Below are 26,108 nucleotides of genomic sequence, written 5' to 3'. Positions count from 1 at the left end.
TGGAACATGCTTTAGGTAGTAAAGCATTCTGTCCTGCAGTTTTAGTCAGAAAAGGCAGACATTGCAGTTTGTTCAAGTTATTATATTGAACTTTTCCATTTTCAAATCTTCATCTCACATTAACATTATGTCCTGCATGTTAAGTCAAAGTTTCTCAGCAAATGCATTTCTATAACTGTTGATCATACCTATCCAGATTGAGTGGTGATGAGTAGCACGCAGCAAATCCAGATTTTGTGGATGTCAGTATCTATGAAGTGATGCTATTTTTCTTGCCTTGGTTGAGGCTTCTGACAGAGAAGGTGAGGGTTTCCACTGACAGCAGAGATGATACATGAGGACAGGTCTGATTGTCTGATCTCTGATGCCATAGATTAGAGCACTCAGACATTTTGGGAAGATTATAATACACACATAAAGGACAATTTGCATGCGCAGAGTACTGACTTTGTCTAGGACCTTTGACATAGCTATAATTAAGGGGTTTTGTATAGTTGATGAGAGACTGAGGCCCAGCTGCACCAGATGCAGCAGCAGTGTGTTCCGAGCCTTTCTGGCTGAAGCTTTGTCTGTAGAGGCTGACCTGGCTGCTACCACCACACCAACATAGGAGTAAATGACTGTCACAACACCTAGAAAAAATAAAAAGTAAGTGAAGCCTCTGTCGTAAAGATCAGACATTGGATCAAGCAACATGCTTTCTTTGCCACAAAAGTTCTTCATCTGCAAAGTCTCTAGCTCCTCAAATGGAAAATTCAACAGCAAAAAAACACGAATAAAAACACTTAGTGAACTGAAAGTCCAAACCACAATGATGGCCACTCGAGTGTTTTTGATAGTGATAATAGTTGCTTGCCTCAGTGGGTAACACACAGCTACATATCTCTCCAGAGACATCACCACCAGTGTTAGAGGAGAGACTTCAATTGTAATGTTGGAGAGCATAACAAGAACACCACACACAGGATATGTCAGCCTTAACCTAAAAGCAGCAATAAGGTACAGTAATTGGCTTAGAGCCAAGTTTATAGTATCAGCAAAAAGTAGGTTATACAGAAGAATATACCGAGAGGTCTCACAAAACACTGGTTTACTCCTCAAGGTAAACAACAAAGTCCCATTAATGAAGAGAAACACACAGGATGGTACTGTAGACACAAAAGAAAACACGATTAATTCCAGTAAGCCTTGATATCGGAGTTCACCAGTGATGTTGGTCTGAGACTGATTTATGTACATTTTAAATAAGTATCATCACCTGTTGATGTAACAGCAGTGCAATGATAATCTTCTTCCCTTTGCTACCATATAACAGTGAAGATCTTGTGACCCACACAGATTTTATGAGCTCAGTCCTCACATGTCACATGTCATGTGACACCATCACATTAAAGCATGACTGATGCAATCTCCAATTTCCAACATGGCAGTGTGTTGAAGCTGTGACTGAAGAGGGCAAGTGTTCAACTGTTAAGAGTGAAAAATCTGACTGTCCAAGTCCAAAGCTCAAGTCCAAGCTCACCCGTCAAAGCCCACAATTGACCTATGGCTAAGCCCCGCCCCCTCCACTCACTCAGACAAACAGTCAACATTCGGTGACAGGCGCTATGGCAGCTGTCACAGTAGGAGACATTTCACAGAAGGCAATTGATGATTTTTGGAGACAGAAAGCTTAAATATCATCTCGAAGTCACCAAAACTTAACTTAGCTTTACTGCTATGGCTGTCGGTTCGCGCGAATGGAGTTTTACATTATACGTTAGCATTAAGCTATCGGACTTTATGCTTAGTTGTGATACTGGCTAACATCTAAACATCTTTGACAATATGTTGCCTCAAATACGTTGTTGACTTAACTTAGAACAGAATGATGTAGACATCGGTGTTAATTTTATCCACCTTTAGTTGGTGTTGTGGTCTACTGCATAACTTTATCCAGAGCAGACACTTCTCTTGGTTGAGATGTGGCTTGGGAAAGGGTAAAAAAATCCACCCCGTCGCCCAGCCTCTCGGGATACCTAGTGTCGGAGTTGCATGTACCCCATGCACACCGTTTGACCATTTTAAACTTAAAATGTCAAGAAAAAACATATAAAAATGAATGAAAACTGACTAACTGCAATGCATTTCAATGGACGTGGAAGCAGAGAATGTCCGAGTGTATGGGCTAGCTATGCACACTGTGATTGGCTCATCGCGTTTGGGGGCGTAGCTTAGCCATTCAAGCAGTTTTTTAGCTGCTTCATTCGTGCGAGAGTTCTCAAAGACCCGACCTGGTCCGATCCGCAGGTGTGGAAGACTGGACCCGATGCGGCCGGACTCACAAGCATTAATTCTCTGCCGGACCGCAGCAACAAAAAAAAAAAAGCCCATGGTTTGATCTGAGTCCGTTGACTGACCCAAAGACAGAGCCAGAGCTCTTTCCTTTATTCTTACTCTTTGAAACAGTATCAACAGAACCATTTTTATTATATTATATATCTTTGATCTTTGCTGAGCATAAGATTTGTTCAAAATTAATAAAAAGCCTGTCCTCTATAGACGCCTGTCTCCAATATAAGACAGTTGAGTTAATCTTATATTAGAGACTTTTTATCGACGGGCAGGCCAAGTCTGGATTAGATTTACAGATGATCACGGGTAACGGGTTGGGTAACACCACCAGTGTGGGATGTTAAATAACAAGATTAATAAGAAGAATTACTTTATTAATCCCCACAGAAAAAATCATTTCCACTTGAAATTCAACATCACTGTGACATTGGCAAGCATGATGAGAATACCACAGATGATAACAGTCATCCAAATTCTACAAATAGCAACTGACAGCCGTGAGAAAACAATGTGGTACATAATGTTATATATCATATACAATATTACAATGTGTACATTTGTGCAGTCTTATCTTTCATATAGAAGAGATTATGGGTTATGGGGTGAGATGAGAGAAGGGACACCGGGTCGGAGGCTCTGATCTTACAAGGTTGGTTTTCAGCCAAGAAGACACTAGGTGGCAGAGAACCTCCATTCTTCTCCCTCATGTCATTTAGGCCTTTTCTCGAAAATTGCATATCCATAATAAAATGAGTATATCTCTGCAACCACAAGGTATATTTGAATACTTTTGGTGTCATAGTAAAGGGAAAAAAATGAGGAATTGCTGAGATGTGTAAATTTCAGTATATCTGTTACTGGTAAAGAGTAAATGAAGATGACACACAGAAAAAAATTAATAAAAATTAATATTCGCCTAAAAAAAAATCATATTTTTGATGAGTGCCCTTTAGAATAATGCTGATGAAGCTCAAACTCTCTATAAAATCATTGTACAACATGTGAACATTGTCTCTGCAGTGGTTGATTCTGATTAATTGAAGCAGGACAAAATTATTGAGATTTTACTACAAAATATCCAGGCGAACTTTCCAAAATGTCCATTTTTGGCACAGCTTGGAACCACCTGCTACTATAAACTATTGTTTAATCTTTATTTTCACACAATTTGGATAAACTAACTGAAAATAAATCTACTGGAACCGATTGGAAATAACTAACATGCTGTATTCATTGTCTCTGCGCCCTGTGCAGCTCAGAGCAGCTTGTTTGGGTGGGTTTGGCTTTCAGCCTCTATCTCTGCAGCGCAGTGGTCGATTCGAGTGATTGACGGCTCATTTTAACCAATAGAGAGAGAGGAATGACGCTAGACCCAGGTCGATGTGATTGGCCGCACTGGCAGCCATGTGACAGCCATGAACCAGTCAGATCAGCAGATCCACGTGCAGGCCAACGTGGGGTTGTATGCGCGCGCACCAGGCTTCCGTGTAGGGAAGAGCCGTCTGGCTTCGGCCCGGCTGATTCAGATGTAAACACTAGGCAGAGTTCAACTGGAAATATTGTGGATTTACCCATAACACAACCTTTTCACGGCAAAACAGCAAAGGTAAGAGCAAATGTACGACCATGTTTTGGCCACGCAGTGTCTGTTTTTGCTCGACTTTGCTGGTTGTTGTCTTCTCCCTCTGCCGTGCTGCTACTAGCTGCTGCTAGCTGCTGTTGCTGGGGGACGCCCCGATGTTTACGTTCAGATGAGCGGTCGCTGATGTGTTTTGCATAATGTACAGTTGTATACGAGCCAGAAATGTGGCGACTGGGTCCACACAGAGGTGCTTTATGAAGTTTGATGTCTAGTTGTTTGTTTGAGTAGTGTTTGGGCTGTGTTTGGGTCATATAAACATGGTTTTTACACGTTGTAGCCCAGCTTCTGCTGTTTAATTTGACATATAATATGACCATATTCTTTCATAATCAGTGCACTGGGGGCTCTGTTATTGTTATGCATGTCTTCAAGTCCCCCATATGGGGGACTCTGGATTTTAATACCATCACAATTACTCAGAAGCTGTAACCCTAACCCTAGCTTTTAGGGTAGAAATGTGCCATTTTCGTAATGGCGGGATTCCTCATTCTTTCTAAAGACCCCGCTATTCCGAAAAGGCTTTTGGGGAAAACCCTCCATTCCGAAACAAATGGACGGAAGGCTGCGCTTTGATCCTTTTTTCCTTTGTGGGGTCAAACATATCATGTGCATAATTAACCGCAAAACAAGCAAATACTTCATATAAATGACATATATCATTCATTATGCTTCAGCTGAATCCTCTAAGCAAATGACCATGTTGAATTGAAATTAGTTTATCATGTTAAATGTCCAAAATTGTATGAAACTGCTCCAATGCATTAAACTGATCTTTGTGCATAATCACACAGCCTGATATGCCCTGACAACCACAGTACTGCTGTACAGACCGTTGGTCTTTCTTACCCTAACCCTGGTTATTTTCTGAAAGCACCAAGCAAAGACATACACGTAATTTTTTTCTCCTTCAGTCTGCTGTCAGCAGGAAGGCGGCTGCAGCAGGTTCGTGTCTGGGTGAAGTGGGCTCAAGCCGGGTTCAGCCGCACTCAAGTGGGGCAGGGGGGAGAAAAAAAAGGTGTATTTCTTTGCCTTGTGGGAGATCTCCCACAACAGAGTGTGGGAGAAAGCAAGTAGGACAGACCTGCCCAGTATCTGAGCAGCAGCTCACGCGATTCACAAACAAGCCACAAGAACACAGAGTGCAAACGGTTACACCCCGCCTTTTCGAAACCCCGCCTTTCCGACAATAGACTTCCATTCATCGTAGTAGCAGGGTTTTCTATTTTTTCTATTTTTCTAGACCCCGCTATTCCGACAAGGCTATTGGGGAAACCTCCCCACTCCGAACGGACAGACGGACCTAATCAGAAAGGAACCGGAGGCTGTGCAGTGCGCAATGCCCATTGATCCTTTTTTCCCCTTTGGGGTCAAACAGATCATGTGCATAATTAACTGCAAAACAAGCAAAAACTTCATATTAATGACATATAATGTTCATTATGCTTCTAGCCTGTCTAGCCTCTACCTGGTCTTTTTACTAAACTTAACCAACTCCTTTCTTCATTGCCTAAACCCAACCAAAGCATCTCCCTCAGTCAGCTGTCAGCACAGTATTTCTTTTACTGTGTGGGAGATCCCCAACAACGGAGTCTGGGAGAAAGCAAGTGGGACAGATCTGCCCAGTCTCGCAGCGCACGTTTCACAGACAAGCCACAAAGCAGAATGTAAACAATGTCACGCGGTTCAGCACCTTGGACAGCTGCGGGGGGGAGGGTGTCGTAACAGCAGTGTTTCGAAGTGGGGGTGTTTCGGAACAGCGGGGTGTCGAAGTGGAGGTGTGTTGGAATGGAGAGCTGTCCCCAGTGCAAACAATCACAGGCCGCAGCTCCACTCCGAGTAGTAGCCTACATTGTCTGTCACCCGGTTCAGCACCATGGACAGTGCACGTAAAAGGATTTCACAACCTTTTAAATGTGTTTGCTGCAAGCAAAATTATAATAATAATAATAAATGAAGACAGTGACATATTTGCAATAAAAACAGTGACTTGAACGTTTATTTCAGCGAATTTCAGAAATGTGTGAGTGCAGTCGGAGAGCGGGTGGCAGTGTTTGCTTTAGGAAAAAATATGGACTTGAAAATCAATTTTGTGTGGGAGTGGGGGAGTTTTGGAACAGCGGTGTTTCTGAAAGGAGGGCTGTCCCCGGTGGCAGAGAACCCTTCATTTAGATCATCTGGTTAAATTGCTGGCCTCTTTACAATTTGTCTCACTGATTATTTTTGTTGAAGAAAGTGTTAGAACAACTTTTTATGACAACCATAATGACTAAATAAGAATCAACATTTTAAAGGATCATAGGGCAGGATTAATGAGAACGGCCAGTGACGCGACGGCCGCTGCGCGTAACTACAGCAACCAGGGAAGCCACCGGCACGGGAGCGCGCACAGATTTTTCACTGTTTACTTTACTCTTTACAGTCTTTCCTATCTGGGGAGGGAGGGGGGGTATTTTACTGTAGGTTCTCGCTCTCACAGACAGACAGACAGACAGACAGACAGACAGACAGTCCGGGCAAAAGAGGACGTTTGTCCACCTGCCTGATAACGTTGTTAAAGTTATAACGTCGGCTTTTAACCGCTAGCTGCGGCTAACGGCTAATAATAAGACAGTAGTGAAGAGGGAGAGGGTGTGTAAGTGACCTGCCTGCTGCTGTGTGCGTGTGTGAAGGGAGGGGGAGAGAGAGTGGCGGTGGGTGGGGGGGGGGCTTTTAACAGGGCTTTCAGTTGTGCTGGGTCGTTTGCTGGCAGTAACAGTAGGCCTAATTTGGATCCACCGTGGTTCAGAGCGATTGATATAACAGGGAGTGTCGCCACTCTGTTACTATATCAGTTGCTCTGCCGCGGTTGCCCTCTTCATGTCTCCATTCCATTGATCCATTCGAAGGCAGTCGTGGACGCGCTGACGTCAGGTCCGCCGGCCAGCGCGCGAAATTCACCCCCTGAATTGCAGCGCATTTTGCAGCACAGACCCCGTTCAGGGCAATGGAGAGATACGCGGGTGGGCTCGTTCTTTTTGGTTTTGAACGCTTCCTCACCCATTATTATTTAAAAAACGTAAAACGCATGGGTATTTTCCGGTATTTTCTCACAAATCCTGCCCTATGATCCTTTAAACAAAAAGTGAGCAATGTAATAAGTTGAGGGGTTGTCTCTTCACAGAAAATGGAAGGAAGGAGGAGGCTGTGTTTGGGTTGATGTGTTTCATGTGTCTTTACTGTTAGTTCTACATAATGATCAAGAGCAAAATACTTCCTTTAGTTTACTTTTCTAAAACAGATATACGGAAAAAGATCACAGGCTTAGAGTTCTCAACGGGCCGGGCCAGCCCGACAAACCCGACGGAACCTGTGGGTTCGGGCCGGGTTCGGGTCGAAAAAATATTAAAGTGACTCGGGTCGGGTCGGGTCGGACCTCGGGCTTCCTTTTTTCTCTCTCATAAAACACATTTATGGTGTAAGTTGTTGTTTGTTTTCGTGTGAGTCTCAGGCAATTATATCCCACTCTGCATCTTGTGCTGCTGTGGGCAGAACCACCGAAACATCACTGCCTGAAAATGCCGACGATAGGCATGTACCTACTCCTGCAGCTGACAGCTGTGCATCAACAGCACGCGCACTGGTTGGTGGATAAATCTCCAGAAAGACGCACCGTTCCCGCGGCGGAAATATAGCTAATCAATTGCTAAGTCCCGCCCGGTACCGGAGGGACCAGATGACGTGAGGCAGAAGACGAGTGCTGTGTCACCAGCGGCACGTCCTGCTGCAAAGAAAGCACGCCGTTTTTTTGTTTTTTTTTTCGGGTCGGGCCGGGTTCGGACAGATAATTAATGCTGGTGTGTCGGGCTCCGTCGGGTCCGGGCTTAATAACCCGCGGGTCGGGTCGGCTCGGGTTGTAATTTTCAGGCCCGTTGAGAACTCTACACAGGCTAAATAAAGCTAAGTATATTGAGGATAGGTTCATTCCAATAATGCCATGATTCCAGCAACATTAACATTAACTAGAAAATTAATAATAATAATAAATTTAATTTCTAATGCAATTTTCATCAGACAAGATCTCAAAGTGCTACAAAGTTAAAAAGTTAAAAACAAGGTGGAGGAGACAAAACATACTCAAAGGACAAGGTTAAGAATCATATTAGTAATTAGCAATCATAGGCCTTTCTGAATCAAAAGGTTTTCAGGCCTATTTTAAAAGAGTCCAGGCTCTGAATAGCCCTCAGCTGAATTGGGAGGCTATTCCATAGGCGTGGTGCGGCCGAGCTCCGTCTCCCATGGTGGAGAGCCTGGTGCTGGGGACTTAGAGGAGCAGGGTGTTTGTGGATCTGTTGTGGACTGTTAGGGTGATGAGTTCTTGAAGGTAAGTAGGTGCGTGTCCATGGATGCATTTATGAGTGAGTAGCAGAATTTTGTAGTTGATCCGGGATGAAACAGGGAGCAATATCACACGAGAGGGAGTGCTATTGTACTGTATATCAGCCGGTAGTAGGCACAAGGCTGCAGGCCGAGTGCCGCAGATAATCACACCGTGATTGTATATAAATTGCTGTAAACCGACAGGACATTATCGTAGTGTTTTCACTTCCTACAACTATGCCTTTAAATTTGTACTGATATTCCATTCTTCACTCTTAACTCATTGAGTGCCATTGACGTATATATACGTCAATCAGAATCCAACGCTTGAGTGCCATTGACGTATATATACGTCAAATGCACTTTTCTGCGGCTGGTAAATGGGGACGCTGTTGCGCACACTGTGAGTAATTTTGGGGCTTCTGGGATGTGTAGAACGAAGAAGACTGTAGATCAGAGCAAGAAGTGAAGAAGAAGGAGAAGACAAGTGCGATCGGTACAGAGATAAAAAAGTTGGGAAAAGTTTCTATTTCTAGAGGAAAACGACGGGCAGAGCCTGGAACAAGTGTAACGTGGAGCTGGAGGAAAGCTTAGCCACGGTGCTATTAGCATAGCTCCAGCATGAAGTGATCGGAGGAGTCAGGAAAGGTAAACTCATCTAGATGATCAGCACCGAAATGCCGAAGCGGATCGCGGAGTCAGTTTCACCAGTTGCTGTCTAACCGACGTCGTGACGACGAACCGAGAGATCAGCGCGGTGCGTCGCTGCCGCGGCCGCGTCCAGCAGAGAGGCTGAAGACGCCACGACGTCTCCCTCCCTCCTTCAGAGACGATGCAGCAGGAGGAGAAGGAGGAGAGGAGAGGGGAGGGGGGAGGAGGAGGTTAGGAGAGGGTGAGGGGGCAGCAACTGCAGGAGAAGTAGGAGGACAGGCATCACTCTGCAGAGTAAGACTCCTACTTGTTGTTGTATTTTAGTTTTTTTTTTTTTGTACAATGAAAAAACATGTGAAATGAAATTTTCAGATGTCTTACATGTTTTTGAAGCCAAAATTAAAACGGATAAATCACTGTTTTTCTTGAGAGACTCTCTTTCACAAAAATGCATTTTTCTCAGCTTTCTAGAAAAAAAGTGGTCTTTTTGGTGCAACCAGGCTCTATTCAACTCAAGATAAATTAAGAATGGAACAAGGTACAAACAAATGTTTTTTTTCCCTAGTTATATAGAGAGTCTCCTCTTTGCTTTGAGCTATTTTGTGTTTTCAGAGTCATAATACAAAATATTCTCTTGGTCTTAAAATATTACTCAAAATGCCCCGAAACGCTGGCACATGGCACTGACCATTTTATAAAAGGGCTGGCACTCAAAGAGTTAATTAACAATTAGTTTACATAGTGATTTTATGTGGATATTTGCGTGTAGTGATTCAAGATTCAAGAGCTTTATTGTCAATGTACTGTAGTAGTGTAGTGTGCAACATATACACATTGCATGTCTTAACATCATGACCCATGGGGCCCTTGTTTCCTAGACTGAGCTAAGTCTAAGCGCAGCGCAGCTTCGCCACGCCAACGAGGCGTGTCCAGGTCCACTTTGCAAGTTTGGTGGGCAGCGCAGTCCAACTCAGGCCAGCGCAAGCCCTCCCCTCGTCCCTCCTACCGGCGCAAACGGCAAAGGGGGAGGAGATAAGGTGGGAGGGAGACAGGAGGAGGAGAGAAAGGCGTGAAGTGGGATTAACACAGCCGATTTGGATCTTCACCAATCAAATGAGCTCCTCTCCTCACCTTTAACTGCGCCGCTGGCGATGCGCACTGCAAGTTTGTCATTTTATACTTTGACATGGACGGAGGAGACAGCGACGCCAGAGGCCGAACCTCTCCCAGGAGGAAACAGCTGTTTTGGTCCGGAGGTCCGAGCTCAGAGTGGCCGAATAATGAGTTTACTAATATCCTTAATCAGGTTTGATCTGATACACTGAGAACCGCTGCCCAGTGTAAAAAACAACAACTAATAAACTAATAAAGAAACTCACATTTATTCAAACCCTGTGTAAGAAAGATGAGAGGTGTACTCTAATCACAACATAAACAAACACCATGCGTAACAGGGATGAAATCAGCATAAAGGACGTTCTCTCTCTCTCTCTCTGTCTGTCCGTCTCTCTTTTTTTTCTGTGATGAGAGATGCTGAGTATAGGCTATATACTGACTATCTGACACCGAGGCTGTTGTGGTTGGCTAAGAGAGATGATGATATGTGTTTTGTTTTTCATTACGGCTGCGTGACGACGCGGTCGCTGCCCGCTAATAAATTAATAAGTAAATAAATAAATAAAGCGGATCATCACAACGGCACAGTGCGTATCACAGTGCGACAGCCTTTGATCTGACGTCAGATGTGACGGGACAATCTATATAGATATAAATTCACGTGTTGATTCCATTAGTTGCATTAAATAGTGGTTATTGTGGATATTTATTGCATTGAAATGTGCCTGGAACTGTGGAAACCTGCCTGTGAGATCTTGGTGACGTGTGTGCACTGCGCACTGGGCAGCCAAACTTCCACTGCACCTGCTGCGCTTTGCCCTGCGCTGAGAGTAGACCTGGTTTGAGGTGGCGAGCTTTCAGCGCACCCTCGGCGGGACATTTCCGCACGAAACTTCCACTGCGCCAAGCTGAATCTGTGACGCCTCCCCCTGCTGTGCAGCCACTCCCCCTATCTCAGCGCAGCGCGATCTACAAATCTGCCAATCTGACCTTGCGCTAGGCTGCGCTGGTCGAAACTTGCATTACACCGGCTGCGCTACCTTGCGCGACCTGCGCTGCGCCACCAAACTAGGGCCCTTCATGTTTATATCTGATACTCAAATTATTTTTGGTTTTCAGAGCATTGTACTGGGCAGCATGTCAATATCTCAAAGTCGTTTGTGGAAATCATAATTTGGGGGGTTTGAATAGACACTTCAAACCTACATCCTCAACCACATCACGTGTTAGACAGCCTTTATAATAATAATAATAATAATAATAATAAACTAATTTACTATACTATACTTAATATAAACTTTATTTATATAGCACCTTTCAAAACGAATGTTACAAGGTGCTGTACAACAAGATAACAACAATTAAAATGACAACCAGAACAAGTAAATAAAATCAGGAAAGGCTTTCCAATAAAAATGAGTTTTGAGGAGTGATTTAAAACACAACTCTGAAGAAGCTGACCCAATGTCCTCCGGTAGATCATTCCAGAGCCTTGGGGCCCGAACTGAGAATGCTTTTTCCCCCTTTGTCATCAGTCGGGCCCCAGGGACAGCTAAAAAACCTTTATCTGAGGATCTCAGAGTGCGAGCAGAAGTGTACACAGATAAAAGGTCAGTGATGTATGCAGGACTAAAACCGTTGAGTGCTTTAAAAGTGATTAATAAGATCTTAAAATCAATCTTAAAACGTACTGGAAGCCAGTGCAGGGAAGCTAAAACAGGCGTAATGTGCTCACGTTTCTTAGTTCTGGTTAAAAGCCTGGCAGCAAAATTCTGCACCGACTGGAGTCTGTCCAGGGATTTTTGATTAAGACATGTAAAAAGACTGTTACAATAATCCAGTCGTGATGAAATAAAAGCATGTAAAATCGTTTCTGTGTCTTTAAAAGATAAAAAGGATCGAATCTTTGAAATATTTCTAAGATGATAAAAGCAAGACTGAACAAGTTTGGTCGTGTGCTGTTCCAAGTTTAAGTCGCTATCAAACCAGAATCCAAGGTTTTTTGCGGAGGGTTTGATGCCATCTATTAATGGCCCAGCAGCTGACAGGATCTGGTTAGTCATCTGCTGGGACCCAAAGACCAGAACCTCTGTTTTGTTGTCATTGAGTTGAAGAAAATTTTGTGACAACCAGTTTTTAACAGCAGTAATACAGTCTAAAAAAGCACTCAACTTCCCAGGGTCAGTGGCGTTTACGGGCAGGTACAGCTGAGTGTCGTCAGCATAAAAGTTAAAAGACACATCATATTTTTGTATTATGTGCCCCAGGGGAAGCATGTATAATGAAAATAGGATTAGTCCTAAAACAGACCCCTGAGGCACGCCGTACTTCAGAGAGGAGGAGGAGGACTTGTAGTTATTTGCTGTGACACAGAACATACGATTTAAAAAGTATGAATAAAACCACTTCAAAGCTGTACCTGAAACACCCACCCAGTGCCTCAAACGATTTAAAAGAATCATATGGTCAATTGTGTCGAACGCCGCACTGAGATGCCAATAAAAGGTTGTTGGTCACTTTAAGTAGAGCCGTTTCTATGCTGTGGTACTTCCGGAATCCAGACTGAAATTTATCAAAGATAAAATTTTCCTCTAGGGCTGCTAAAAGCTGTAAGGACACAATTTTTTCTAAAATTTTTGACATAAAAGGCAGTTTGGAGATTGGCCTGTAGTTGTGATGCAAGGAAGGGTCTAGTCTTGGTTTTTTCAGGAGGGGGGGTTATGCATGCAGTTTTAAAATAGTCCGGGACACAACCAGTAGTCAGCGAGCTGTTAAAAATAGAGAGCAAGCTGGGAATCACATCAGAAGGGCAGGTTGACACTCTAGTGTGTGAAACAACATCTAAATTCTTTCTGACCCCTGTGAAACAAGCTGTCTGAATATCATTACTCTTTGAAACGGCTCAGGAAAGCCTGATACCTAGATGTAAACAACCACATTTGGTATCTACTGCAGGTGATTAATAGCAGCGTTGGCATTTATAATGAACAATTTTAAAATGACTATGGTGATCTTGCTTCTTAAACTCTCAAACAATAAAATTATATTATGAATTATGTGAGGTTACTCAGAAGCTTGCTGGTACAGAAGAAGGCCTGAATTACCCTTCTGGTTTCTCTGCAGTTTATTATACATGCATAAGTCCATATTTTTCATTTTTACAGTTCATTAGCTCTAAACCAACAGGCTGTAATGCTGCCTCAACTCAATTCAGTTCAATTCAAATTAAATTTGAAGAACGTTAGGAACTTCATTTGTGAAGAGTAACAGTTTATATTCAAACAGAATAAATACAAATGTTAAGAGAAAGGCACGCACATACACTTACGAGCATATATAAAGATGTTAGATTAGTTGTTTAGTAGTCTAATAGATGAAGGTAATGACTGATTCAAAGTCTTGTTTAATTTGTGATCTTCTTTGTCTTGTGAAATGTGTCTTGTATCTTGCCTGTTTTGTGGAATGTGTCCTGATCAATGTGTTCCTTGTTTTTCTCCCTTTTCCTGTGGGGGTAAGGTTTTTGGGATATAGGATACTCTATTTTTCTTTAGCCTAAAGGCTGAAAGTTAGGTCAGAGGTCTTTTGACCATCTGGACAGTAGCATCTCTCTGTCAGGAGAAGGTGGGATTCTGGGGATAGAATGACATATAAAAAGTGGGTCTTTTGGACTGAGGGTCACAGAGATCTCACATTGGCCCCAGAGATTCTCTAGGATTCAGCTTTTTTTGGTGAAATTGTTCTTTCTTGTAATAAACTCTTTTTAAATGCAAGAAAAGATATCAGCGGTGATCACTTCTTCTCATCAACACATCAATATACAACACTAGTGTTTTCACTTCCTACAAACATGCCTTAGGTATTTCAGCATTCTGCCCTGCAGTTTCAGTCAGTAATTGCAGACATTTGCATTTGTTCAAGTAATTATAAATAGTGTATATTGAACTTTTCCATTTTCAAATATGTCATACCAGAGGATGTTGTAGCTTTGTAAAGCCTTTTGAGACAAACTGTTTCGGCTACACTAATAAAATTGCCTTTCCTTTCCTATATATTAATACTATGTCCTGCATGTTCAGTCAAATTTCTCAGCAAATACATCACTGTTAATCAGAACTATCAAACCTATCCAGATTCAGTGCATATACTGCAGTTCATGAGTAGCATGAAACAAACCCAGATTTTGTCAAAGTCAGTGTTTGTCTATGAAATTATGTATGAATATGAGTATGCTGATTTTTGCCTTGTTTGAGGCTTCTGACAGAGAAGGTGAGGGTTTCCACTGACAGCAGAGATGATACATAAGGACAGGTCTGATTGTCTGATCTCTGATGCCATAGATTAGAGCACTCAGACATCTTGGAAAGATTATAACACACACATAAAGGACAATTTGTATGCGCACAATAGTTAATCTGTCTAGGACCTTTGACATTGCTATAATTAAGGGGTTTTGTATAGTTGATGAGAGACTGAGGCCCAGCTGTACCAGATGCAGCAGCAGCGTGTTACGAGCCTTTCTGGCTGAAGCTTTGTCTGTAGAGGCTGACCTGGCTGCTACCATCACACCAATATAGGAGTAAATGACTGTCATAACACCTAGAACACACAAAAAGTAAGTGAAGCCTCTGTCGTAAAGATCAGACATTGGATCAAGCAACATGCTTTCTTTGCCACAAAAGTCCTTCATCTGCAAAGTCTCTAGCTCCTCAAATGGAAAATTCAACAGCAAAAAAACCCGAGTGAGGACACTTAGTGAACTGAAGGTCCAAACTACAATGATGGCCACTCCTGTGTTTTTGATGGTGATAATGGTTGCGTGCCTCAGTGGGTAACACACAGCTACATATCTCTCCAAAGACATCACCACCAGTGTTAGTGGAGAGATTTCAAGTGTAATGTTGGAGAGCATAACAAGAACACCACACACAGGATATGTCAGCCTTACTCTAAAAGCAGCAATAAGGTACAGTAACTGACTTAGAGCCAAGTTTATAGTATCAGCAAAAAGTAGGTTATACAGAAGAATATACCGAGAGGTCTCACAAAACACTGGTTTACTCCTCAGGGTGAATAACAAAGTCCCATTAATGAAGAGAAATACACAGGATGGCACTGTAGACATAAGAGAAAACAACACTAACCCCATTAATCCTTGATATTGCAGTCCAACAGTGATGTTGGTCTGAGACTGATTTGTGTACATTTTAGAGAAGTTGTATTTACCATTTGATGTAACAGCAGTACAAAAGGATACTCTTCTTGACCCACACAGATTTTATGAGCTCAGTCCTCACACCTACGTGACACCATGTGTCACATGGGTGTTACTCAGATATGTTTGTAATTGATGATGCAATTCTTCTTTTACAATATTCCAATTTCCTGGTCCATACCGGTAAGTCAGTCATGAGTCTTGAGGCTATGAGTGGTGAGCGTTAGCGTTCAATTGTTACAGTGAAAAATATTTTTATTAAAAGTCAGATATCATATTATGTCATATCACCATGTAGTGCACAGTGTTCTTTATCGGAATATACACAAAATATCAAAGAGGAACTATGTAGGATTTCTAGCTTAACTATATCAATCAATCAATCAATCAATCAATCATTTATTTGTCATTGTCATAAATAACAACAAAATTCTGTTGGAGCATACAGCCTTATGTAACACTTGTCTACAGTAGCTTTAACCAGTGTTAGGTGTGTGACTACTGTTGGTGTGGGCTAGTAGTTTCCCATATGTTCAGGTTCGACTAGGGAGGAAATTAATTACACTGATGGATAATAAAGGATGACTCCAGAGATGAGGGATATGCAAAAAGGTACCATGTATTAGAGAATAAGTAGAAAAAATAAAATAAAAAACAAAACAAAACAACCACAAAACAAAACCCCAACCAATTTCAACTTAAGCTTTGGCCATGAAAAACAACGGAAATAAACTATACTCTTGCAAGAAAGAAAACTGAGAAAAGAAAAAAGAAAATTACTTAACTAAACAATTACCAGTCCCCACAATCAACAGCTGATGCAGATATAAATCATGTTACTTAGTGCACTTTTCATCCTTAGTTCATCACTTCATAAGTTATTCTATCAACAGGTCCTCAAAAACACAATATCATTTCCCCACAGCAAACACATCCCCCCCACAATACACACACATTGAATTAACGCGACTCTTTTTTCCCACAGACTTCCAGTCCACGGTTTGTCCAGAGATTCCTAGATCCACATTTTCCTAGCACAAGTCCATCAAGTCTATCAGTCAATCAGTCAGTCAATAAAATATGCTGGGGAGTGTGTGTGCGTGTGTGTGAGGGCAAAGGGAAAAGAGGTGAATGAGGGTGGAGGTTTGGCTGCAGTGTGGCCTACCGCCGCAGCCACATAGAAATGAACTGCTGCCACGGCCGACCCCCACTGTAGAGCATCCCAGGTCTTTCGCTGGAACTTGAACTCCCTGTCGCTTGACACCACATAATGACCGGCCGTGAGGTGTCCAAACGGGCCTTAATAATCCACAGGGTAATCCACAAGGAAAAATAATCCACTATGCCGCTTTGGAATTGCCAGCCATCCAAACTCCGACTGTGTATCTCACTCTCCTCCCCTCTCACCACATCACTTCCCCATTTAAACCCTTGGTCCCACATAACGCACCTGTGCGCATTACGCACACAATTTACAGCAAAAAAAAAATTTCATTAACACGTCCCCGTGCGTAAACAAACAAGGATGATTGATAACTTCCCTGGCCAAATACACAATGGAAAAAAACTGGGGAGCAACCCTGCAAATTAGGGTCAGTGTGTGGCGCAGTGGGTAAAGCAGCTGCCCCATGTAGAGGCTACAGTCTTCGCCGCAGGCGGCCCAGCGTCGGGCAGCCCCTTCCTGCATGTCAGTCCCCCTCTCTCTGCCTCCCCCTTTTCCTGTCTATCTCTACTGTGTACTATCATCTATCATTCCAGAACATGCGCTTCAACTGGGAGCAGCAAAGTCTGGTAGCTCTGAGTTTTTGAGTTTTTACTCAACATTTGCTTTATTTTTGTTGTGTTTTTTGTTATCTACTGATGGATGCTTCTCTGGGGAGAAGAGATTCTTCAGAGATGAGCTTCTTTCATTGAAAATGGACAGATCTGGAGGACACCACCATCCTGTCCTCAGATGATCTGAAGAGGTGCTTTTGTGGTGGTTGTTGTGCTGGTGCTGGTGCAAAGTTAAAGGCTTGGAGGTGGAGATGTCCTATCAGTCCTTTCTGAGGTCAGTCATCATTGGAAATATCAACTCTCTGCCCAACAAGAGTGATGAAGAGCTGGAGATATTGGTGAAGACTCAGAAAGTAGACATTTATTTTATTTTTTCGAATCATAACAACACTTGTGTACATCCCACCTATAATGGCAACTGCTTAAGTTCCATCTGAAGTTCTCCATGAAGTTGTTGCTAGGATACAGACTAAACATCCTGAGGCACTAGAGCACTGAAGAAGGAGGAGGCAATTCTGGACGGCCTGGATCATCCACTTCATGGCACCTTGACTGACCAGGAAAGCAGCGGTGGTGGACGGCTCCTCTCTCCTTGCTGCAAGATGGAGGAATATAGTAGTGGGGCAGATAAGCAAAATGATTTGGCCCCTCCACTAATGATCCTGATCCACCCAGCTGCCTCTTCACCATCGGTCCTGCTCCACCCGGCGGCCCTGCTCCACCCGGCGGTTCCTGCTCCATCCGGCGGTTCCTGCTCCATCCGGCGGTTCCTGCTCCACCCGGCGGCTCCTGCTCCATCCGGCGGTTCCTGCTCCACCCGGCGGTTCCTGCTCCATCCGGCGGCCCTGCTCCATCCGGCGACCCTGCTCCATCTTTCTTTCTTTTTTGTGTCATTGTCGTGTGAGCTACTACACTAATATGAATTTCCCTCCTCGGGATGAATAAAGTATTCTCTACTCTACTCTACTCTACTATCAAATAAAGGCAAAAAGAGGGACTTCCGGTGACGCCATGTTGGAAATAGCAGCCTAAAAACAGAGCTCCGTCGGTCAACTGTTAATTTCCTAACAAAAATATTTAAAACTCGGCAAACCTACACAAACTCGACATGGCAAGTTCTGCAAGAGGCAAAGGCTCGAGACAGGAGCACACAAACGACAAAAACGAACATTTGAGGCAGTTAACTTTAAGACAGACTACGAGCGGCGCAGCAAATGCTAGCCCTAGCTCTAGCAACCATGAGTCTAAAATACTAGCTGAACTGGAGAAGTTACGGGCAGAAAATTGAGACGGACACAAGCAGAGAGACAGTCGCTAACAAAACTTGAAACTTCCATTCAAGAACTCAAAGGCGAAATGACTAAACTTGAAAAAAGAACTACGGAGGCAGAAGGACGTATTAGCGCTGCAGAGGATACCGGGATGAGACACCAGAGGGCAATACGCTACCTCCTACACAGAGAGATGGACCTGACGGCCATGTGCGAAGACCTACAGAACAGGTCAAGACGAAACAACTTACGAATTTACCGAGTGCCCGAAGGGAGTGAAGGAAACGATGCGAAGGCTTTTGTGAAGGAGCTAATTCAATCAGTCCTTCAACCAATGCCAGATTTGAATATACACATTGAGAGAGCCCACCGATCCCTCACAGCCAAGCCAAAGAACCCCACTGCCACACCGAGATCACTGATTGTCAAGTTTTTCGACTACTCCGTGAAGGATGCTATCCTAAGACAAGCCTGGAGCCAAAGACAGGTCCTGTACAAAACAGAGCCGATATTCTTCGACCATGATTACTCCCCGGAGCTGCAAAGAAAGAGAGCTCAGGTGCATGATGTAATCAAACAGCTAAAGCAGAAAAACATCAGTGCCAAATGCATCTACCCAGCACAGCTAAGAATCATCAAGGGGGACGGTGAAAAGACCTACTCGACGCTAACACATGCCCTCCCGGTGCTACGGGAGCTCGGAATCCAAGCCCGTGTGGACGAAAGGGAGCAGATGGAGAGTGAACTGTCCCACTACATGTGGAGCAACACGGGAGAGAGGCGAGGAAAAACCCCGGCGGTGTTACCAGCTACGGACGTCAGAGCTTTCTTCAGTGGAGATGAATGATGCCGAGTTTAACTATGGAGTTCAAAACAACCAACGTTAGGAAGAATACTAAGTTTTACTACGAGGGACGTAACTCGGTAAACCGCAAGTATTACCCGCATACCGAGCAGCAACGGCCGCTGCGGCCGGACGACAGCAGCTCCGACACTGTGTGTGTGTTCCCCACAGAGGAGCAGTCACCCTCCTCAGCCCAGGTTCCACCAGGGACTAGTTCATGTTCAGGTTTGAAGTAGCTGAACAACAAAATAACACTGAGAAACCCAGTTGGGTATTTGGAAGTTCACTTTTTCTTGTTTCTTTAATGCTATTTGTTCTATTTTGCCTTGAGATTGAACATGGGTCACTGTCATTATACACAATCTCAGTTTTTCCTGATTTAAAGTGTATTTGCAAAATACTTAAAGGAGAGTATATTAAAAGGCACAAGTTAATAATTCATGGATAGTTTAAACTGTATCAGTTACAATGTAAAGGGTATAAATAGTCCAATTAACTCTTTGACTGCCAGCCATTCTCACAGCAGCTTCCTCCAGCTTGCCAGGCATTTTCCAGCTTTTTGACTGATTTTCGTAGACCCACCATATATTATGTACTGTTACTACATACACATTCAACCAATCAAAGGAAAGATGAGGGTCTCTACTTTCCGGCAAAAGAAACAGTTTGTTTCTATCTTGTTCCAGTCTTGTGAAATTGGCAGTTGAATATAGGTTACTTTAGCCCAAAATGCCATTTTGGCACCAAAATCTTGAGGAAAAAGAGGTTTTTGCGTCGGGTGTCATTTTCAAGTGTACCAGTACAATTGGCTCCATTATATTTTGCTTTAGTGATGCCTCAACATCTGTACAGTTGTTCTCTTGTAAACAACAACAAAATCAACACTGACAAATGACTTTTGATGACAAAAGACAAAACATTTAGCTACTGACACACACTACTCCGGCTTCTTTTCTTTCTTTTCTTTGAGTTACAACTTTTTCTTTCCTTTTTTTTAGTGTGTGTGCGTGCGTGATGCGTGCGTGTGCGTGTGCGTGTGTGTCTGTGTGTAGGCTATGTGTGTTCGGATCAGTTCGACAGGTTTTTGTAGCCGAAACACGGCGCTTTAGATCAGATCCAGCTTCCTCTGGTCAGCAGGCAGCGGTCTCACTCACTCTCTCTGTCTCACACACACATCTACACACACACACACACACACACAGCCTGCAGCTCTGGCTGACGTGCCCCTTGAACTCAGCCACAGACAGTCTACGCTCACAACAGACACTCCCACCACCTTTAGCTCTCCTCTCGTCACGTTCGCCGGTGCCGTCCGCTCCTCATCCACACTAGATCGTGGGATTTTCAAGCTGCTATCTTTGTGATTTCTAGCAAAATCTGGCGACTTTCCAAACGCTCTTGATGACTAAGGACGAGAGAACAGGGTTGTTGTTACTAACGTTTGTGCTTTGTATCACGGAGCTGCACGGAGCTTCGACGAGCTGCTGAGGCACCATGAGCCCCGCCGGCGCCCCCTAAGCTCTCACCGGCGGCCAGAGTGTCACGGAGCGGCGCCGCTGCAGTCAGACACCCGCTCCGCTCCATGAGGGGGGAAAAACACGCTATATTTTTTATATCTCTCAATCCAAATGTGTTTTTCTGCTCTTTATTTTGATGATACAAGTCTGATCTTCACAGAGGAGTAGGGCAAGACATTCAACATGGCGTTGCAATTAAAAAAACACGAGTTATCTCGTCTTTGGCAGTCTACGCTTGGATATCCTAAGACGAGATAACTCGTCTTTGGCAGTGAAAGAGTTAAGAGAAAAAAAAAAATTCAACCAACTTCAAAAACTACACTGCTCTATAGCAATGATACAAGAGACTCATTTGACAGAAAAAGAGCACTTGGAATTAAGGAGAGAATGGGTGGATCAGGTAGCTCCTCCTTCAAAAATGGGAGGAAAAGAGGAGTTGCTATTTTGCTAAATAAATCTGTTTATTTTAGCCATGAAAAAACAATTGAGGATAAAGAGGGTAGATATGTGATGGTAATCAGAGGTGGGTAGTAACGCGCAACATTTACTCCGTTACATTTACTTGAGTAACTTTTTGGAAAAATTGTACTTCTATGAGTAGTTTCAAAGCAGCATACTTTTTACTTTTACTTGAGTACATTTGTGAAGAAGGAGCGGTACTTTTACTCTGTTACATTGGGCTGATTCTGCTCGCTACTTTTTTTTTTTTTTTATCGATCCGTCTGCTGCATGGTCTGTTTTGTTTATGTGGGGAGAGCAATGATTTAAGGTTGGGACTTCCCAGAGGCTCTGTGACTATCACATGACTGCATCTCACCAATCAAATGTAGCCACTAGTGACGTCTAACTCCGTTTCACCAATCAGGCAGAGCCTAAGCCATCACTTGACCGCACACACACTCCCCGCGGCAAACAGGCGGAAAAGAGCACAGAAACAAAACGATGGCGACGGCATGCAATTCCGAAGAAGCCGAAGAGGAGGAGGCAAACAAATGTTATGGCACTTAAGTTCATATGGCAGCAGAACATTGAAATAAAAGTGCACTTTACACTACTTTTGAATTCATTATTAGAATACACACACACACACACACACACACACACACACACACACACACAGAGGTCACAGACAAAAGTAAAGCAGAATAAACCAAGTGAAAGCTTGATCTCAGTGAATACAACTTAAATTAAATGTATTTTTAGTAACTCTTTTTTTGTGTTAGGCCCTACACATGTATGTAAGTATATAAGTTTTTTTTTTTCTGTCAACAGAGGGTTCACCCCACCAAACTGACCAAATACACAGACCTGATAGAATCCCACCGAAAGAGAAGATCGTCTTCTGCTGAGGAACCTCCCACCAAGAATGCAAAGATCACAAGTTCCTTCACTGTCCCTTCACGGCGAGTAACACAGGCAACACTCGATAAGCTTGTGCTAAATTTTGTGTGCCAAGCCAACCAACCATTTTCTGTTGTTGAGACACCATCCTTCAAGACCATGATAGAAACCTTGCAACCTCAGTGTACAGTTATAACAAGGAAAACATTATGCTGTAGAATACAGGAAGCTGCAAAGACAATGAAGAGCATAGTTATCAAAAAGCTAAAAGCTGTGACCCATGTTGCTACCACAACAGACTGCTGGTCTGCCAGACAACGTAGTTACTTAGGTGTCACCTGCCACTGGATAGACCACAACTCTCTAGAGAGGCACTCCGCTGCATTGGCTTGTAGACGTCTCAAAGGCTTGCACACATTTGATGTCCTTGCTGCAGCATTGGAGGAGATACATTCTGAGTACCACATCAGGGAAAAAGTGACCAGGACGACAACAGACAGTGGTTCAAACTTCATAAAGGCCTTTCGAATATATGGTGTACACGGGAAAGAGGACGAGGCCACTGATGGACAGGAGGAGAAAGACTTAAACATTGATGATGGGTCAGAGGATGAAAATGAGTTGGAGGTGGAATATCAAGACGTCTCTGCCATTTTGGATGATGACACTGGACTTGAGTACCAGCTTCCAAAACACCAGAGGTGTGCATGTCATCTCCTAAATCTTGTGTCAACAGTCGACGCCACTGCTGCAGGAACTACCAATGAAACATACAAGAGGTTGTCTCGAGCAGCTTTTGCAAAATGTAATGCTCTGTGGAATAAAACGAGCAGGTCAGCCACAGCAGCTGAAACTGTGGAGCGAGAGTGTAAGTTGCAGTTCCTCCGACCAAACCAGACCCGTTGGAGCTCCCTGTTCCTCGCAGTTGAAAGGATTGTGCGCATCCAAAAGGAGCAAGGAGAAAAAGCAATCCGCAATGTATGCATGGCACTGAAGATAAAGATGTAAGTTGGCAGAATTTAATGTATGTTAATCCATCTCTCTTAAGTTCAATATCATGCAATGTAGTTTCTTATTAACCTATTTTATTATTGTATTTGTATGTTCATTGAACACACAATGAACAATAAATACATGTATCAGAAGTTACGCTGCAGTGATGAAGCCTGTTGCGATGGCTCTCAATGTCCTCCAAGGGGAATCATCGGTCCACATGGGCTTCCTGCTGCCAACACTTCATCAGCTGCAGGACAAGCTGAAAAAGTTGCAGTCCTCATGCAAAGTGTGTGGCTGTCTCGTTGATTCCCTGCAGCGTGGGATCACAAAACGCTTTGGAGACATCATGCAAGAGCCGGAGTTGATTGCTGCGGCAATTTTATTGCCAAAATTCAGGACATCCTGGACTACTGACGATAACATCATAAAAGCTGGTAAATGTACATGTGAATCAATTCAAGTGTAAATCAGTAGTATTGTGCAACACCTCTGCCATCAATTCTGCATTTACAAAGATAAGAACATATATTTTTAATTGATATTGTCAGAGAAATATTGATTTAACCATATTTTTGTTGAGATTGTGAGGGCTGTAACTTTATTTTGTTAACAAAAAATGATGACAAGCAAGAGTTATAAACACAGAGGGTTTTAATATAAAAAAAAACAGCAGCTTAGCAGACTATATATTAGATGGGTAAGAAAAGTGTACAAACCTAACTCTTTTGAAAACTATTTATCTTGCCACAGGCCTCGACTACATCAGAGGGCACCTGGGTTCCGACTTGGAGCTGGATGAGGAACCCCAAACCAACAGCAGTCATTCAGATGAGGACGATTTTTTTGCATCCATGGGAGAAGGGCAATCAAAGACAGGAGAGCTAGAGAGGTACCTCTCCTGTACGTCACCTGGAGGTATGGACCTTCTCCATTCTTTTCCTGAAGTGAAGAGGCTCTCACTAAAATTGAATACAGCCCTCCCAGCGTCTGCCGCCTGTGAGAGGCTGTTTAGTCATGCAGGCCTCCTGTACACAGCTAAAAGGTCACAGCTTCAGAGTGAAAATCTTGAGAACCAGCTGTTGTGTAAGGGATAATGTATAGTTCGGAGGTTGTTATGGCTATTTGACTACTGAATGCACATGTTCTCTCACCGAACGCAGCTGGTGATTATAATGTATTGATGCGATTTGCTGTTATTGTTTTAGCCGTTTTTATGTTTGTTTTGTTGATGTTGTCTAAATGTGGATGTACTGTGCTGCTTTCTTGGCCAGGACCCCCTTGCAAAAGAGATTCTGAATCTCAATGGGATTATTCCTGGTTAAATAAAGGTTAAATAAAAAAAAAAAATAAATGGAGAAGGGGTTCCATACAACCTGAAGGGGTTTATTTCTCCATAACAACCGACCAACTATACATTATCCCGCTTAGAACACGGCCTACAACTAAATCATTCAATAATGTAACACAAAATAATGATAAAAAGAGATTTTATTCATGTAAAATTAGACCGTTGCTCGGGACGCCGCTCTGACCAGCGCAGCACAGAAAAGAGAAACTATGCAGGATATTTACTTTATGTTTCATTTTTACCGTCATTGAATAGCTTCGGACTAATAGTGATGTTAGATAAACGACTTGTAACCTGTTACAGGAAGAGTGGAGGCTCCTAAGTTATTTCCACATCGTGGCTGAAAAGTAAACTTGCATCAGAACCTCTGACCGTGTCACAGCTCCTCTCCTCTCTGTAGCTCCGCGACACAAACGCACCCCATAATCTCTTGTTTATGACAGATAGGACTACACAAAATACACGTAACGTGTATGGTAATCCATCGATCCACTGTTTGATTATCAAAGGCTTCAAATGCACGAACGGGAGGAGGCTCAGCAAAACAGCGGCCGTGACCGGACATGCAGAGTCGGCCGTTGCTATGGAGTCCCTAGCAACGGTCCGCTCAGCGGTGGTCTATCGAGAAATAAACACCGCAGAATATTGGTGATTGACCAATCAGAATCGAGTATTCAAGAGAGCCGTGTTCTAATGAAGATTAACGGTCACTTTATGGAGTGAACATGCACACACACACACGCCTACACTTACACACACCTACATACACACAGTGTTATGAATGAATGAATGAATGAAGGAAATGTATTGGTCACTCAGAGACTGCCTTGTTATTAGTCTTGTTATTCATTGTACAGTAATCTCTGCAGTGCCTATGGAGCCCACTGTTCTGTGTTGAGCGTTCTATGGTTTTTAGAAACTTGTTCTTTGTAACCTCAACTGTACCTCTACTATTGAGCCCATTGTTTTGTTATTAATTTATTTTATTTTAATGTTTTTTTTTTTTTAATTTATGTTACTGTGTAAAGATTTAAGTTATTATATTATTTATTTATTTATTTATTATTGTTTGTTATAAACTGTTTCAGTTGTCTAAGGGAATTTTCCGGCTCTGAAAATCATCATTGCCATTACATTTTTGTGCATGCATCATGTGCATTATTTGACATTATTTGACTTGATTAATAAAGGAGGTTACTCGACAGTTACTCTGTACTTGAGTAGTTTTTTCACCCATTACTTTTTACTCTTACTCAAGTAACACAGGGTGACAATACTTTTTACTTTTACTTGAGTCATATTATTCTAAAGTAACAGTACTCTTACTTGAGTACAATTTTTGGCTACTCTACCCACCTCTGATGGTAATAGGCACTATTGGAGGTACTAAAGTTACACTGGTTAATTTATATACCCCGAACGAAGATTGTCCAAATTTCTTTAAGATGATAGCATCGCTTTTAGCAGATAAAGCGGAGGGAATTATTTTAATAGGTGGAGACTTCAACTGCATTTTGAGTCAGACTGTAGATAGGCTTCCAGCAAGAGTAGGCCCTATGTCCAAGAAATCAATAACTCTTCACGCAATGATGGATGAACTAGGCCTGGTGGATGTCTGGCGCCACCTACATCCTAGAGAAAAGGACTATACTTTCATGTCACATGTACATGGCAGCCACTCTAGGCTAGACATGTTTTTGATAT

At 42.9% G+C, this 26,108-nt stretch overlaps 2 protein-coding genes and 1 pseudogene across 2 annotated transcripts; 1 reads left to right on the top strand and 2 right to left on the bottom strand.

Annotated features, from left to right (window-relative positions):
* Nucleotides 1–243: 243 nt before the first annotated feature.
* On the bottom strand, nucleotides 244–1,239 carry LOC146975111 (odorant receptor 131-2-like). The gene has a single exon (XM_085798897.1). It carries the CDS (start codon nucleotides 1,237–1,239, stop codon nucleotides 244–246), a length of 996 nt encoding a protein of 331 aa, XP_085655023.1.
* A 13,049-nt stretch (nucleotides 1,240–14,288) lies between these two features.
* LOC146975110 (odorant receptor 131-2-like) lies at nucleotides 14,289–15,308 on the bottom strand. The gene has a single exon (XM_085798896.1). The coding sequence runs from the start codon at nucleotides 15,300–15,302 to the stop codon at nucleotides 14,289–14,291; it is 1,014 nt and encodes a 337-aa protein (XP_085655022.1). The 5' UTR covers nucleotides 15,303–15,308.
* Nucleotides 15,309–19,219: 3,911 nt separating this feature from the next.
* On the top strand, nucleotides 19,220–24,150 carry LOC146975109 (uncharacterized; annotated as a pseudogene).
* Nucleotides 24,151–26,108: the final 1,958 nt, after the last annotated feature.

The sequence above is a fragment of the Trachurus japonicus genome, chromosome 14 (assembly GCF_045865225.1).
Source record: "Trachurus japonicus isolate A0001 chromosome 14, Traja_1.0".
Lineage (NCBI taxonomy): Eukaryota > Metazoa > Chordata > Actinopteri > Carangiformes > Carangidae > Trachurus > Trachurus japonicus.
This window is presented reverse-complemented; position numbering and strand designations above follow the sequence as displayed.